Consider the following 17682-nt stretch of genomic DNA (forward strand, 5'->3'; position numbering starts at 1 on the left):
GGGACTGCTTCTTGGAATATATTTTTTGAACTATGGTGCACATACCTGCATAAAAAATAGTCATGTCTTGCTTATAGTATGAGAAGTGCACTCATGCATGTGTTGTGGCTTTCTCCTTTATAATATGACATTGTCTGGATTTCAGACGGATAAGTCAAGACGTAATGTTTACTTGAATGTGACCTTTCTAAAAAAAATACATTGGAATGCAAAAAGCTTATTTTTTAATCCAGCTAGCTTTCTTCATCTGGAGTGAGTGGGAAATTGTAATAGCTCAGATGCATCACCCACTATCCCTTACTATTGGCTATGATTGAATCCATTGGCTGTGTTCCCAAGGGTTGATAAGAGTTGCTATCAACCCTTGCAGACCCTCTCAAAATATCTTTGAAGCTCCTTCCAGAGTGTTTCTGAACCTGAGCCTCAGATCCACAGCCCAGCCAATGTATATAAATAAAAATGTAATGTTCTTTTGTAGGATTAACATAACTCAAAAACCACTGGACGAATTGAGACCAAATTTGGAAACAATACCCCTATCAGGCCAACGAGTGACCATCACTCATAAAACACTGAAAAACACAGCAGAAGAGACTTTAAAAGCCAAAAAATAAAAATCCATTACAACACATGCGCAAAACCACATATATACACAAATACACACACACATACACACACACACACACACACATACATAAACAACACATATACACAGACTGAGCTACAGCAACACGTGGCAGGGGACGGCTAGTAACAATAAAAATGCTCACTAGATTCATGTTTCTCAGGGAAGTTAGGAACAACATTGAAGGTATTTTGGTTTCTTCTTGGGAAAACCAGTAATGATTAATAAATTTCTCTAAATATTGATAGCCTCAAATCAGCCAGGATAATACTTGAAAACCAGCAGGTCTGGATAGCCACTGAGACGGCACTCCCAGGAAATGGTTTTCTATTTGTTTTGTTTGCTTGCTTTATATTCCACCTTTATCCTGAATTGGAGTCAAGGCAGTTAACAGCAAATCAAAAGTAATCAAAATTAAAATCTCATTATACAAAAATGTATAAAACAAATGAAGTATTCTATTATAAGCATTTTTCCAGTGCCTTAAATATTGTGTGATCTAATTGAGCATGATTATTTGATTTATATTTACCAGACAATACTTTGCAATGTTTCAACACATTTCATACTTTATGTGGAATTTTTTTTAAAAAAAAATATCTTTATATTTCTCCAGTAATGCTTATTTGGAACTGGAGATGGGAAATTTAGGTTTATAAGCCACAGACAACCCTGGATCTCTTCTGGTTCCTGAAGTGTCCTACCTTCCTGAGATTCTTGAAGGTCCCAGAACCCTTAATTTTAAGAACAATCAGGGTTTACAGTCAAAACCTTGCTTACTTGGGATATTTTCTGCCCACACCAAGGCTGTATAGCTATAGATGGAGGTCCAAACATGGGTGGAAGAACTGTCTGAGGCTGATGCACATTTTACGCTTGACAAATGTGGAACTAAAATATAATATCCAGTGTGCAATGAAATATTACCATAGTTAATACTCGATGTATTTAAATTTCATGTGAGCACATCATGTAATAGAGTGAATCAGTGCAACTATACATTAAAATATGAATATGGCTAAGTTAACATATTATCTGACTCACCAAGGCAAACCAAAGATAACATCAGATTGGTCTTTATTGGAGGAAAAATTGAATTCAGAAAAAATATTGTACAAATATACAAAGACAGAGTGGACAATATGATTTTTAGAAAAATAGACCCTGTTGGATTTTTTAAAAATTCTCTTGATGATTCTACTTTTTTACTTTTTTCTGCCTATTTTTTAATCTTTTTCCTATTTTTTATTTGTATTTTTCTTTTCTCTTTCCCCTCACTTTTAGACTTTTATCATGTCTTTGATGCAAAGGGTGTATCTCTTTATTCATTTCCTTCACCCCCTCATCCCCCCCGAAAAAAAAACCTCTGAAATAAAAATATTTTTAAAAAATTGATTTCAGAGAGAATAGACCTGGTTTAACATTCTTCTTTTGATGAGCTTTAAAAGAGAGGGTTTTAAAAAAAATCAGAATTCTTACTTGTGGACTGAAATTCGCACAGTACTAGGAAGCCTCAATGACTGTTTCACCTTTCATTCGGAATTAGACATGTGGAAAGGATTAAAAAGCTACCATAGGGGGGAAGCAACTGTCAATGGAAATATGTGCAAATGTTAAGAAAAAAGAAAATTATGCCAGAAGATGTTGCAAGAAATAACAGTTATTCCCCGCTGCTATTGCATGTAATGGGCCATAAATGCAGCTCAGAACTATGGCAAAAGTCAAGTATTTTGAAAGGAGTATCCTGCAAATAAAGAGGAGGACATTGAGAGTTGATAGAAGTTCTTTTTTTCACAAGCGTACCCACCAACATGACACAGATGAAAACCAGGACAGGAATATTGCGCTGAGATCAAGATAACAAAAAATATTAATTGGGAAAAACACACATTTTGCTTTTGCCAGAGTCTACTGGGGAGAGCAAAATTCTGCCCCTTCCTCTTTTTCTCCTCCCATGAGCTAAATGGTTATAAGCAACTTCTGCATTTTGAACTAACTTCCCAGTAACTGAAATAAGCCAAAGATAAAGGGGGAAAGTGAGAGGCAGGAATATTTTATACTGGGATATTTTAAAATAATTGCAGAAAATGGAATAATAGAGCCTTGGTGTGGGCAGAAAAGGTCCCAAACAATCAAGTTTTTGTCTGAAAACCCTTATTGTTCTTAAACATGATTCTTCCTGCTAGATCAGGATGGCTAGAGGGCACACACAAGCTACTTAGGCCATCCCTCGTTTTCCGAGTATGATGGCCTTCCAAGTGTAGTGTCTTGGCGGTGGATATCTAGGTGACTGTGAAGCCCTATTCTTGACTTGCATGCTCTTCCACAATAAGGCCATCAATTTCCAGGTGAAAGGTGGTCCCAGTCAGGTTTGGCTTGATGTACCTTCCTCTTGGCATGTTTCTCCCTTTTTATTTATTTATTTAGAGTTTTTATATAACGGTCTTCTCCACCTCCAAAGAGGGACTCAGGCCGGTTTACAGCATGGAATTCATATACAATAACAAAATACAATGCATCCTCGTAATACAATAAAACAAATACAATCATAAAATTTCACGAGCCAGGTCATCAGGTGAAATCACAATTCGTTGCCATCCTTCCGTGTGGTCAAAGTCATTGCCTCAGTCATCGAAAGCCATATTCCAAAGCCAGGTTTTTATTTGTTTTCTAAACGACAGGAGGGAAGGGGCAGATCTAATCTCTAGTGGGAGGGAGTTCCAGAGCTGAGGGGCCACCACCGAGAAGGCCCTGTCCCTCATCCCCACCAGACGCGACTGCGAGAGTGGTGGGACCGAGAGCAGCCCCCCCCCCCGGAAGATCTTAATAACCCTCTATTCTTTTGCCCTCTATTCGTGTCTCTTTGAATTCCACACACTGCTGGTCACAGCTGTCCTCCAGTTAGAGCGCTCAAGGGCCAGGGCATCCCAGTTCTCGCTGTCTATGCCACAGTTTTTAAGATTAGCTTTAAGCCCATCTTTAGATCTCTTTTATCCTGTCCACCAACATTCTGTTTTCTGTTCTTGAATTGGGAGTAGAGTAACTGCTTTGGGAGATGATCACAAGTAACTGCTTTGGGAGACACAAGCTCATGCCTACTATATGTATAAGTCTAGAAATTTTATTCACAAAATGGATCCCAAAAAACTGATCTGATTTATTCATTCAATGTAAGTAATAGAAGAAGAAGAAGAAGAAGAAGAAGAAGAAGAAGAAGAAGAAGAAGAAGAAGCAGCCATCTCTGAGTAGAGTGGCAAAAGGCAAGAGCTTAGTTGTCCCTAGTAGAACCTAAAAGAAGTACTCTGTTCTCTCCACCGTGCCCTCTTTTGGTGTTTTTTTTTTAATGCCTGAGCAGCAAAATGGTGACTGGGGCACCAAAAAGTAGCTGGCAAGGGGCTGATGATCACATTATCCTCTGTCAGTGGATTGACTCTTATCTACAGGCAATATCAAAATATAATTTTGACCCCAAATTGAGAACTTTGATTTGTATATCAGGTCAACTTATATGTAGCACTTTGTGGTGTTTGGTTAGAGCTGTTGGCAAGTTATTTGGGAGAAAAACCAAGCAACTTTTTTCTACCCTGCCCATGTTATATGCAAGTATATGCAGTATTTCAAAAAGCACACAGTTTCACAAGCTGTGTCCAGAAATCAGTAATGAAGCAAAGAGTAGGCCTGCCTAGCCTTCAGACCTAGGGAAGTCCAGCAATTTTGACAGTACTTCTTGAAGCAATTCCCTCCCTCCCAATCTGTTGCCATTTGTTGTATCTGCATATTCTCAAGCCTTTCTGTCACTGCAATGTACTTGATTTGTCCTTCTGAACCAGATAATGCTTGTGCGATAAACTCATCCTCATACTGTTAAAGAACCAGCAAAGAGAAATATCTTTAGAGACAGAACGAGGTGGGCATGCCAACTGAAATATTGTGATTGCCTCGACCCTGTTCTCAGTGAGAAACTAATTGCAAAACATCACAGATACAATGTGGTGTCTGCTAGTTACGGAACAGAAAGTGTGATCCTGTGCCAAAATGGTTTCTTGGAGGAAAGGTTATTTGGCCCAGGCTGAGTTTCTGAATGTAGCGCAGATGCCATCATGTGCTCGGTCAAGCTGTTTGATGAGAACTCATTAAAAAGGCTGGCACGGGATATAAAAATAAATAAAAGATGTTCTTTATGATTTGAGTCTTTTGTTCTATGAGGTTCATGGGAGGAACAGTGTTCTAAAACAATGAGATACTGGTGATGTTCTAGGACTAGTGTCCTGTCACCTATATTCCTACAAATAAAGTCTTGAAGAGCAAATGTTTAAAGCAAAAATAGAGCATTTTGGGATTTCCTGAACAGCAGCTGCAAGTATACCTGTCCATTAGCTATGTAGGTAGGACTCCTCAGACCCGAGGGTCAACAATATCTAGTGAGCCACAAGTTCAATAGGGCCTTACAACAAAACCCAGAGGGAAATGGTTTTGTACTCAGGAGGAGAAGAAGGAGAATATAATGTATTGTCTAGAAGAAGAAGTTTCATATATTCATACCTGTTGCAATATTTTATCTTACAACGGGTATTTTATTTAGCTATAGCAGTTAGGACTCATCAGACCCAAGGGTCAACTATATCTAGTGAGCCACAGGTTCAATAAGGCACCTAAACAAGTGGAAGGGATATGGGGCTGTACATGGGATCCTTGTTCCTAACTTCCCTGCCTTCCTGGTGTTGAGCAAGGAAGTGAGAAGAGAACTTCTGCTGGCATTTTGTTGAACACAAGTATATGTTCGTATGTAGGCTTAATTTTCTCTTCAGAAGTGGCTTTAGATTTTACACACAATGGTTCAGCTAGATCTAGTGATTTCATTTCATTTTTGAAATTGAGAACTTTGTTCCACTTTTTGTCAGGGAAGGGCTTCCATCTCTTTCAAGAACCAAAGTGTATTGTGGTTGTATTTCATGGGACACTGTAAGAGTGTGAGAAAGGTCGAGAGTCCCACCCTTGGTGTGAAGAAATCACAATCCCTTAATCCAGTGGGAAGAAGTTTATTGATGAACAGCAACTGGAACTTGGGAGGATGTGTGTGAAGGGTGGGGCTGGGGGAAGATAAAAGGAAAAGACCCCAAGAAGGAAGGGGAGGAGGGAGACCAAAGGCCTTTAGATCTTTCTATGATGAGACAGCAATAAAGAACTATTGTGACTAGTTTAACAATTTATTGTTAAACTAGTTACAGAACTCCTCTCACTACAGAGCCTAAGCTGTTCACAGGAATTGGATCCAAAGGCTATAAATGCACATAGGGACTTACAACAGAGCCAATAGCTACTAATTAGAATTGAATTCAAGCATCATGGATAAGAATAACACCCGAAGAAGTATTACGAAACAAGGGAAACAACCCGGGAGACCTTGTTGTGTTACTGTTCTTGACATTATATATTGATGAAGAACCTTCTGCAACATAGACATTGTTATTTTGGAAGCTGAAATCTCATTATATTGTATTTAACAATATTTGAGTTACTATTTCTGACGTCATGTACTTATGAAGAATCTCCTGGTATATAGAAAGGTTATTTTGGAAGCTTAAGTTTCATTGTGTTGACAAAATATTGATAAACAATCTTTCATTTATAAACAGTTACTAATTAATCGTGTTAATGTTCCCACATTACGTTTAATGAAGAATTTCCTGTAATGTAGAAATGGTGATTTGCAATCGGCAGTTTTTGTATTAGTTTAACAATTTGCCTGCTTCTGTTTGAGGATTGTTATCTTATGTTTTCCTTACCCACATGGCAGAGGAAACACTTTTAGACATGCATGCCACCCCTTATGCCATTCCTCTGCCAAATGAAGAGAGAAAAACTCCCACAGGCACACTGAAGATGTCCATATAGAAAAAGAAGACAGGGTCCTGTAGTTTTTCTGTAAAAGACAGAATTTCAGCGGATGTGTTGAAATTAGTTTTCAAGAACTTTGTTCCACATTGTGCTATATGAAAATCATGTCTGGAATAATTACCCAAAATGGGATGAATCTTTTAAACAACTTTAGCTGAGCAATCATTTTTCCATAATGGTTTTAAACCAAAAGATAACATAATAGAGACATTTAAAATTTTTCCAATGATTGTCTCTACCGTTATTTAAAAAGTATTCTTATCCAGGCTAGATCTAAATGAATGAATGGTGCCATATCCCAGCTGATTTTGGAAGTTCAGTAGGGTCAGTTCTGGTTAGTATTAGTACTTGAATAGAGGATTACCATAGAATACTAGATGCTATGGGTTATATTGCAAAGGAAGCAATAGCAAGCCATCTCTGAACAGTCCTTGCCCAAGGAAACATTATTAAATTCAGGAGGTCACCATAACTTGACAGATGACTTGAAGGCACAGTCACATACCTTTTCCGGGTAATCAAATCCTTCTATAAAATACTACTTTCAAAATATTGAACAAAGTCTGAGACAGACCCCAGGCTTTGGAGAGTGTAGCATGTGTTCCTTTCACCACTCCCTAGCAATATGTGCTCATTATTTTACATTTCTACTTTAATATGAAGGTTAGTGTCCCTGTCATCCTGTCCTCTCCACTGTTTCTTCAGAACTGTTCTGTGTACTCTATAAATTACAAAGCATCAAGATAGCATCATTATCAGAGCTTGAACATTTATTCCACTGTTTCAGATACTTTTAGTAGGAACTGATTGTTACTCGTCTTTTTTATCCCGTGTTTCCACAACTTCTTGAAAGTACAAAGTGAAAAACAAAAAGATACCCAAAAAAATCAGCAGCAAATATGCTTACTTGTTTTATTGAGTGTGACGAAATGTAACAAATAAATGTATATGCTCCAAGGCTATCTCTCTTGCTCTGTTTCTGCTCAGCATGGTCTCCAAAATCCAGGCTTCTTGAGTCCTATTTAAATTATAGAGGAAAGAGTGGGCTTATGTTGTAAATAGGCATGCTCAAAACCGCGTATGAGCTACTTAAAAGGATTCCTAATTCTGTTAATTTTAATTTTAGCACTTTTCAACTTGTGGTACATTTGTCTTCTGAAGTCTAGCTCTGCTATAGTTCAATGATGTCGTTTCCGCATCTTATCCCTCAAATTCCCCAGTGTACATACCAAAATATTGTTATTCCATGTGATTGTTTTTGTAACAAGTAAACATGAAAAAGATTGATTGATGAATGGGTAACGAAGTGATATAGAGCAGTGTATTTTTAAAGTTGGTGTTGGAGACTCATTATGCCATGGACCAGTACTATATTTATCCCATTGGCAACTGTTGTTGTGGTGCCCTCAATTCATTTTCGACCTATGGCAACCCTAAGGTGAAATTATCACAAGGTTTTCTGGAACTCCAAGTATGTGATTTGCCCAAATTCTCCTAGTGGTTTTCCATGACCATTCTGGGAATCAAACCCTGGTCTTTAGAGTTATAGTCTAATGTTCAAAATAGTGCACCTGGTCATTGGCAACAGTTGTTACTTTCTTTTTTGGAAACTCCAGGGACCAGCTCTTTGAGTATTGCTGATGGATTATCTGCTTTTCTTGCTGAAGGATGTCACTTCCTATTATTGTAGGGAGAGCTTTTGCAAATCAGGGTAGCCTTGTTCAGCATCTGATCCAGCAAGCATGGCCAATGGTCAGTGCTAGTAGAATTTTTAGTCCAACAGCTTCTTGATATACAGTAATGAACCAGAGCAAGGTATTAATACTCTGACTCAGTGTAGGACAATTCCATACATTCTTCTTCCAAGGCCAGATAGAAGTCCCTTTTAAAAAATGTGGGCATGTTAATCTGGTCAGATACTATTTAATTTATTTATTTGTCGTGTCAGGACAACCAGTCAAATTATATTACATTTCTAACAGAACAAAGCAAACAAACAGACAAAATACAAAATTTGTGAGTTTGGTAGTTGATTAAATGTCCTTTGACCAGTATCTGGCCACTTGGAGTGCTTCTGGTGTTGCTGCAAGAAGGTCCTCCATTGTGCATGTGGCAGGGCTCAGGTTGCATTGCAGCAGGTGGTCAGTGGTTTGCTCTTCTCCACACTCGCATGTTGTGGATTCCACTTTGTAGCCCCATTTCTGAAGGTTGGCTCTGCATCTCGTGGTGCCAGAGCGCAGTCTGTTCAGCGCCTTCCAAGTCGCCCAGTCCTCTGTGTGCCCAGGGGGGAGTCTCTCACCACATATCCTGAATTAAAGGTGAAACATCCTAGATCAAAGGCTGTGTTCTTGTAGGTAGGTTTAACGCCTAAATTAGAAATTCAGGACCATAACTGAATTAGAAATTCAGGACCAGTAAAGAGCTACGATCATGTTGCTATATAGAGGAGCCAGCAGTAGAAGTCGTGTATCTTTTCTACTAGAACTTCCAGTGGTCTACACTGCTTCCCTATATTTCAAGAGTTATAGCGTATGGAAATGTAATAACAATAATGGTTTGACAATGGTTTATTGATGGATTCAGATTCCAAACCATGCAGGAACCCTGTTATATCCACAGTCAACTGCAGTTAAATCCCTCAGAGGGATTTGTCCTCCAGAAGGGTGGTACCAAAAGGGAAACAGGAGGTGATCCTGCATCCTGCTTATAATGCATTACAAATTGGAACAGCTAGACTTCACTAGCTCCTAGTACAGGGATGCAAAACAAATTGAATTCAGCAATAACTGTACTTGACAGCTTATAAGCTCATTACTCTTACACAGCATAATAGAACAATTCCATAGGAAGTAAGTGATTGTTCCTAGTTAAACATACTGTGCCAACAAAAAAAGCCTTATTTAACTTCCTTTACATCATTGCTTGAAAGAAAAATATTGATGTTGTTCAGGACTGTGGTTTGTTTATCACATCTGTGTCACATGAACTCCTAAATAAACACATGTCAACTCTTTACAGGAAGAAAACGAAATCCCTGCCAGCGTCTTTGTCAAAGAACCTGTTCCCAGCATTACTGACGGGAAGGAAGGGTCTGTTGATGAGAATAAAACTCTGGAGGAAACAATGCACACTGTAGAGTTATCCTCAGAGGATGAAGCTCCCCATGATGAAGGTGCAGAAGACAGCATGGATGAAAAATTAGAGGAGACTAGAGCTGAGAAGATCAAGAGGTCAAGCCTCAAAAAGGTGGACAGCCTGAAGAAAGCATTTTCTCGGCAAAATATCGAGAAGAAGATGAACAAGATTGGCACCAAGATTGTTTCAGTTGAACGGAGAGAGAAGATTAAGAAGTCTCTCACCCCTAACCACCAGAAATCATCCTCATCAAAGAGCTCATCCTTCAAGGTTTCTCCCCTTACATTCAATGTGAAGAAAGTTCGTGATGGAGACACTTCCATGGAGGGGGAAGACAAAGCAGCAGAAGTTACTGGCAGCGAGCACACAGCAAATGATGAAGAGACCTCCTTCACCGAGATCCACTCAGACATGGCCTCTCACACGCCTCCAGCTGAAGAGGGAAAAGCCTTGGCCGACTCTCTGGAAAAAGAAACAGGAAGTGAAGGAGATGCAGCGGTGAACAACAACATTGAGCTTGCGATTGTTGAAGAAGGTGACAACTACAGGCCCTCATTAGAAATCAGGCAGGAACATTATGACGAAAGGCACAAACCGACCAAGGGTGAAATGGAACAATTGGATGAAGAATCGAGCCGACCAGCTGTCCTCCATGTAGACCAAACAGCATAAATCATCTGAGCCCTTTTTATGTTTCTCTAAATTCATGCATTTTTAGCTACAGCAATAACCTGGGTGTAAGTCTGTTACACATGAAGCTAGGGGTAATAGCAAGTTAAGGTGAAGTTGCTGTTCTTATTAAGATTTCTACACATGTCTAATTTCATGACATTAGAACTGAAATCCACAGTGAAAAGTGAGGTCTGATACCCAGGGTAATTTAGAGTTAAGTCTGTTGACATTTTGTAGAAAACATCAACCACCATGCTTAGTGCCTGCAACTCCTCCAACAATTTCTATTATTAGGTAAGAGCTGTTGCAGTTAATTGTATCTCAGGATGCTGGGGGGAGAGCTATAAAACAGTGTTTAAAAGAACCTGCAGAGAAAGTTAGGCCAATTGAGGAGGAAGAGCATAACTATCTTACATATTTAATCACTTTAGCATTCATTTAACTCCCTCCGCCCCCAAGAATCTTGGGAATTGCAGTTCACGGAGATGCTGAGAGTTCTCAGAGATCCTCCGCTCCCACTCCAATGAACTTCAGCTATGAAGGTTCTCTAGGGAGAAATAATGTGTGTTCAACTAAGGCTAAACCAGGGGTACAGCTTTTATCTTACGTTTTGTCAGCGAAAAAGCACCCCTTGCTATTTGTTCATTCAGATACACATTTCCAGTGGTTTTTTTCTTCCTGAACCATGTTGCCTGGGAAGAATGAACCCGAAGCAAAGGGTGAGCCTACATTGAAAAGGACACTTACCTGCCTTCTGACCCCAAAAAATGGGAGGGAAACGGGGTATACTTGCTGTGCCCTCTTTGCAAGTTAACTAGCTGCTCAGCTTTTCAAAACTGCATACCATAACTTGTACACCATGTGCTATTACCTTCTTGTGGATTTTTTTTGGCAGTTTTAGCTATTTCCCTCCCAATGAAACAGTCACATTTGGGGTTCCTTGGGTTAAGTTTTTTGATACTGCATTGCTCCCACAATGTGTTTCCCCCTCTTAAAGCAGGAACCTTGTTGAACAGAGATGGAAATCCTGTTGCCCTCAAGGTGTTGTTGGACTCCTGCTCCTAACATTCCTCATCATTGACTCTATTGGCTCAGGTTGTTGGGAGTAGTGGTCCATACCTGATGAGCAGCAGAATTTGCACTCTTGCTGTAAGACAAGAGCTATAGGATAAATAATTGAAAACTAGCCCTTCCAGCTACCCCATAGGGATCTACATGCACTCGTTGGATAAGAATATGTACATTTACCAGTTAGAAATGATGCAGATGGGCACTGCATTGTAGTATCAAAAATAATAAAAGGATCATACCATTGTTGCTTTAACATTCATTTAGTGACTACTGAGACAGAGGAATTAGCTTATGTGGTTGTTAGCGAAAGGGACCCATTAATCATCGCTTTATTAGTCTTTCCAATATTGTGTCCATTCTTTTTTAGGTGCATGTCTTGTTTTATTTTGAACATTGTTAACATTCTAACATTATTAGAACTACAGTGCAGTCCTATGGTATGTACTCATTGAGTACAACAGGACTTGTTCCCAAGTGAAAGAGTTGTGCCTTAGTATATTAGTAAAGAGGGATAAGTTATGGATGGTCTAGTGAGGACCATTTCCACATGCCCCCCAGGATCAATTTGAGCAAACATTTTTATTTTATTGTTATTTTGAATGGGAGTAATAGCTGACAGTCTTTCAAGATCTCCAGTCTCCTAGTCTCCCACAGTTGTCTTTCCCTACCTTGATACTTCATGTTTATGACCCCAAACAGCTTCAAGATACATGCCTTGCCTCTAGGTCTGAATTACAGAGATTTTAGCGTAGGCAAGTTATTTATGGATAGTGATGGGAAAATGCAGATCCATTACTGTTGACGTCTAATCAGCCCAAGTCTTTATGGCCAGTGATCAGGCATGATGGGAAGTGCATCATGAACAGTTGAAATCCTACGGATTCCTTATCGCTGACCTCAAATAAAGAGCCCTGAGAAACATAACTGTGAGAATTAGATATCTGTCTTGAATCTCTGTGCCCCTTAGAAATATTCTGGTGCAGGTGGGAAGATATCTTGTGAATGTGTTTCTCTTGCAGAAGTTGGGCTGTCATATTTTGTGCCTGTGGTCCCATTCCCACAAGGAAACTACTATGGGCATAATGATAAGTGGGAGATGGGAACTGCTTTTAACTGAGAAAGCAAGTTGATCATTTGTATAGTATGATACTCTTTTCTAGAGATTCCATTTGCTCATGTTCCAAAAAATATTCCCTCTCAGAAGTGTTTATGGACCGCTCTAGGTTCTCCAGTGCTTTTCTATGCTATGCTCTGGCCCAAGTATAGTCAAAATATCGGGTTCACCGTAATCCACGGTTTCAGGTATCCATGGGAGGATCATGGAACATATCCTCCGCAGATACAGGAGTCGTATTGTATGAACTTAGCACTGTCTGTATATGCTCTCTAGTTGAGTTTGCTCTTTTTGTCCCGAGTATGCTGATAATGTATATACACATACATACATACACATATATATATTATATTATATTTTAAAAGAGAGCAATTTTTAAGAGAGAACAGTTCCTTACTCAAAACAATTATGTTTAAATGGCAAAAGGGAGATATATATTGTAATCTAAGCAGTCTGTAGAAATAATTATCAAATAGATTCTTCTATGCAACCCAACTACTGTATTTAAAAGAGTGCAATGTGAGAAACAGGTTGGAATATTGCAATATAATCTAAGAAAGAGAATATATGATTTAAAAGATATAAGAGGAAAGAGTTGAACAGTAATGATTTTGAAACCAAGTAATAGCAAATGACGTATTTTGGAAGGATGTTATTTTCATTTTGTACCTGTATAATGTTACTGACAAGGGTGTTTTGAGAAATATATCAGTAGATTATTTGGATGCATATATTACAGCGGATGAGGATAATATTGCAAGAAAGTGCTGTGCAGTTTAGCCATCTTGATTTTCACGGGGACCAGAGTGTACATAACTGCAGTGGCCACTGTCCAAAATATGGAGACGGATGGAAAATACTGGGGAATGTTTATGATCCTTCATACATCTGGTCAGTGTTCAATAATATGAAAGAACACTTCTGAATGCTGACATTGGCCCCTTCCACACAGCTGAATAAAATCTCACATTTTCTGCTTTGAACTGGAATATATGACAGTGTAGACTGTCATATCACCTAGTTCAAAGCAGATATTGTGGGATTTTCTGCCTTGATATTCTGGGTTATATAGCTATGTGGAAGGGCCCCATGAGGTAACAGGCCAATGTATTTAGAAAACTTCCCTATTTTGGGACATGCACCAGATGTGTGAGGAGTTATTTGTAGCTTTCCCATCATTTTTTTTTACCATTTCCACATTTTGTACATTCAGTGTAATTTATATTCCAATGGAAATATAAAAACAATTTTAAAGCATGCAGAATGCTTACCTCTTGAGCTAGTGAAGTCAGAAGCTTTTACAATGTGTTGCGTGTATTTTTTAATTATGTGCTTTGAGTTATAAAGGACAATGAACACAACCCACCACGAATTTCTTCTGCACCGATTCAGTATATCATTTGCTTGTTCACAATGTTGATGCATTTCAGGAGGGCTGGGAAATGGAAAGGTTGATCCCCAATCTTTTCCATCTTTCAATATGTACTGGACTTCAAAGTAAGACAGCGTTTGAATTCTCGACAAATACTATACTTTACAATCAAAAGCTGGACAACTTCAGAAATGAAACCACATTCCTGCTGCAATTGAATTCTCTTTGAAACCTTCATTCCATTAATCACAAAGGTAAACCCATCAACAAATATGCAAGTGCTTGACAATCTTACTTTATTTGTATGCATTTTTTTTACTATTTTAACAAGGATAAATCTGCTTTTTACATAACATTGCATTAAAGCCTTGCTTTTTTTACCCCAAGATATATTTAGAACTGCAAGTTAAGAAAAATTGTATTAGAAATATATATATCTGTGACAGAGAGCTGTGCCATGCAGTGAGCTTCCTACTACCTATACCTGTTGCTAGAAGTTTGATCACAATTGATTTCTATGCAGATCTATTGATTGTTAAACTTTTTTTCCAATAAAAATAAATCAATATTATGAGAGTTGCCATCAGAAGGGGGAAAACTGTGATTATAATCCACACATTCATCTTAGTTTGAATTAACAACTGTGCCTGTTACTAACTGCAGATATGATCAAGCCAATAAACATCAAATTAAATGAAGTGACATTTGTCTGAGCAAACTTATTGCATAACGTAGAAAATAAAGCCTCCTGTTTGTAACAATGCTGATTTAAGGACTTTATCACACAGAGGTGGAAACCTGCACAGTAATGGGATTGTAACCTTTGATGTCCCCATCACATTTTTTTTTGTCGTGTCAGGAGCGACCTGAGAAACTGCAAGTCGCTTCTGGTGTGAGAGAATTGGCCGTCTGCAAGGACGTTGCCCAGGGGACGCCCGAATGATTTGATGATTTGATGTTTTATCATCCTTGTGGGAGGCTTCTCTCATTTCCCCACATGAGGAGCTGGAGCTGATAGAGGGAGCTCATCTGCCTCTCCCCGGATTCGAACCTGCGACCTGTCGGTCTTCAATCCTGCCAGCACAGGGGTTTAACCCACTGCACCACCGGGGGCTCCTCCCCATCACATGATGTCGCATAACCCAGCACTTCACAGTTGTTACACCATCCAGCTTGACATGTAGTTTCACACTGCCAAGCATCGCAGTCATGCAACATCAGAAACAGCAATATCTCCCATAATAATAATAATCATCATCATCATCATCTTTATTTGTACCCCGCCACCATCTCCCTAATGGGGACTCGGGGTGGCTTACATGAGACCAAGCCCAACAATGCAATACATTAGATAAAATCAAAATACAAACAACAACATGATAAATTACATAAAAAATAAAATATATGAACACAGTAAACAAAAATACAATAAAATAATTCATAACATAAAATAGAACAGTGGGCGGGCCGCCTGTACAGACTAACATACCAAGGCTAAAAACATGGCTAAAAACACGGGGTGAGACAACAATGGAGCAAATTATTTGTGGGAGAGAAACTTTCTGGAGTGGAATCGACAAAGAACCTTAGTACAGAAGAGGAGGGGGTCTGTACTATAATGTTAGTAAGTAGGCACTACCCCCACATTGTCAGAATGCTGCATAATATTGAATAATGTCCTAAATTTCAGTTGTGCCCCTATGTATACTTTGAATGATGTTACATGAAGAGTTATCCTGTACTACCTCCTGAAACATAATTACTCCCAGTGTAGAAGAGACAATGGCACTGGTCAGTGGCTGGAAGAATGGATTTGTGCTGGAAGTCCCCAAGCTGTCTTTACATATTAAGAAAGCACTAAGTTGGCATGCATCCACTACTACAGCCACTCTTATTGCTCTGGCTACAAGAACCATTAGATACTGGTGGCTATGTTTTGGAATTCTACTCTCATTGGGAAAGAAGGAAGAGCAAGGGAGCTGCCTCAGACCCACGAGTCAACAGTGAAAACACCTGGCAGGAACTTAGACCTAGCTGCCATGCTTGCAAGATGGAGGCCTAAATATAGTCTGTAGATTGCTGTGCTTTCACATGTGAATTACTGTCTTTGTGGTTAACACGATGATAATTAATGGCCAGGGATGAGGGTGCTCTCTTGTTCCCTGCTGTGGTGCTGAAAAACTCCCAATTCAAATATCCTATGTTCCATTAGGAACAATGGGGCTACTGCAGGATTATGCCATGTGGTGATGCTTCCTTCCATGTGATGGGGAAGTATCAGCTGCCAGTTGAGGTGCCAGGATTGCTCCACTGCTGCCCTGATTTGCCACAGAGGCAGTACCTTTGCCCACTGAGATTTGCAGCACCTTTACCTGATTTGACTTCCACTTTCACAGGGCACTGCTACCCCCACGGACCTGGACCACACTTGGCACACAGATACTCCATGTCCCACTTTGCATCCTGGTGCAGTTTGGGGGAGGATAGACCATGGACAATGGGGTTTGGAGTCCCTTCACCTGCTTCCACAAACCACTGCAACCCCCATGAATGACTGGTCTGGATCAAACTTGGGATACAGATGACTCCCCCACCCCATGACTCACTTTCCATCCCAGTGAGGTTAGGAGGAGGGTGGAACACAGACAATGGGATTTGCAATATCTTCATCCACATCCAGACACTACTGCAAAAACCACCATGGATATGGACCAAACTTGGCACACAGACCCCCATAACCCACTTTACATCCTGGTGAGGTTTGGGGTAGAATGGGCCCGGTATGGTGGGATTTGTAGTACCTTCAGGCACACCCAGAGACTACTGCAAGCCTCTGGCCATGGATCTACACCAATTTCTAATGGGTCCATTCATAACATCCAAAAACAAACAATGTCTTTTTCAAATAACCCAGACATCACCAGGTACCCAAGATAGTTATGAATAAGTATTGTTTCCATCCCTATCTAAGTCCCAGATTCAAATTCCTGCTCAGGTATGAAAATCGCATGGTCACTTTGGATGAATCTCAAGATGTATTTTACACTTATGTAGAATTTATGCAGTTTAACACCACTTTAACTGCTATTGCTCAACACTATGGGATCATGGGAGTTGTAGTTTGGTGAGGCAACAGAATGTTTTGGCAAAGAAAGCTAAAAACCTTGTCAAACTACCATTACCAGGATTCCAAAGTATTGAACCATGGTAATTAAAGTAGTATCGCACCACATAAATTTTACAGTGTAGATCAGTGGTTTTCAACCTGTGGGTCCCCAGGTGTTTTGGCCTACAGCTCCCAGAAATCTCAGCAAGTTTACCAGCTAGGATTTCTGGGAGTTGAAGGCCAAAACATCTGGGGACCCACAGGTTGAGAACCACTGGTGTAGATGCACCTTGAGTCTGATTTACCTTATATAGTTCTTATGTGGATAAAATGAGAAAATGAGAAAGGAGAACTAAATTTATACCACCTGGAGTGCCTTGAAAGAAAGGAAATCAATCAGGAGGCTTCATGATGCACTCAGTTACTCCTATTCGCAAACTGTCAGGTAGGTTGCAACCTTTGCAGTTAAGTCCCATTTGTCTCTATTTCATTTGGTCAAATTAAAGAAAAAGGGAAAAAATACAAGATACTAGAGCAGCACTTCCAACACTCAACAAATACCTTGCCAGTTCCAGTGTATGCTATAGGTCCACCTACATTTTTTCATGCGTTGAACTAGCCTTTTAATATGTACTTTAAAGAGCTCTACACATAGAAATGTATTGAAGTGGACATTCTGTTTATTCACA

The 17682-nt window shown here is 39.5% G+C and overlaps 1 protein-coding gene across 1 annotated transcript in view; it reads left to right on the forward strand.

The window, feature by feature from the left end:
- The window catches only part of CAVIN2 (caveolae associated protein 2), a 45119-nt gene extending 30534 nt beyond the window's left edge, over positions 1–14585 (forward strand). Inside the window, exon 2 of the mRNA XM_060780739.2 lies at positions 9542–14585. Coding sequence (XP_060636722.1) covers positions 9542–10330 — 789 coding nt within the window. The 3' untranslated portion in view covers positions 10331–14585. The remainder of the gene's footprint in view (positions 1–9541) is intronic.
- The last annotated feature ends 3097 nt before the right edge of the window (positions 14586–17682 follow it).

The sequence above is a fragment of the Anolis sagrei genome, chromosome 1, assembly GCF_037176765.1.
Source record: "Anolis sagrei isolate rAnoSag1 chromosome 1, rAnoSag1.mat, whole genome shotgun sequence".
NCBI classification, from domain to species: Eukaryota; Metazoa; Chordata; class Lepidosauria; order Squamata; family Dactyloidae; genus Anolis; species Anolis sagrei.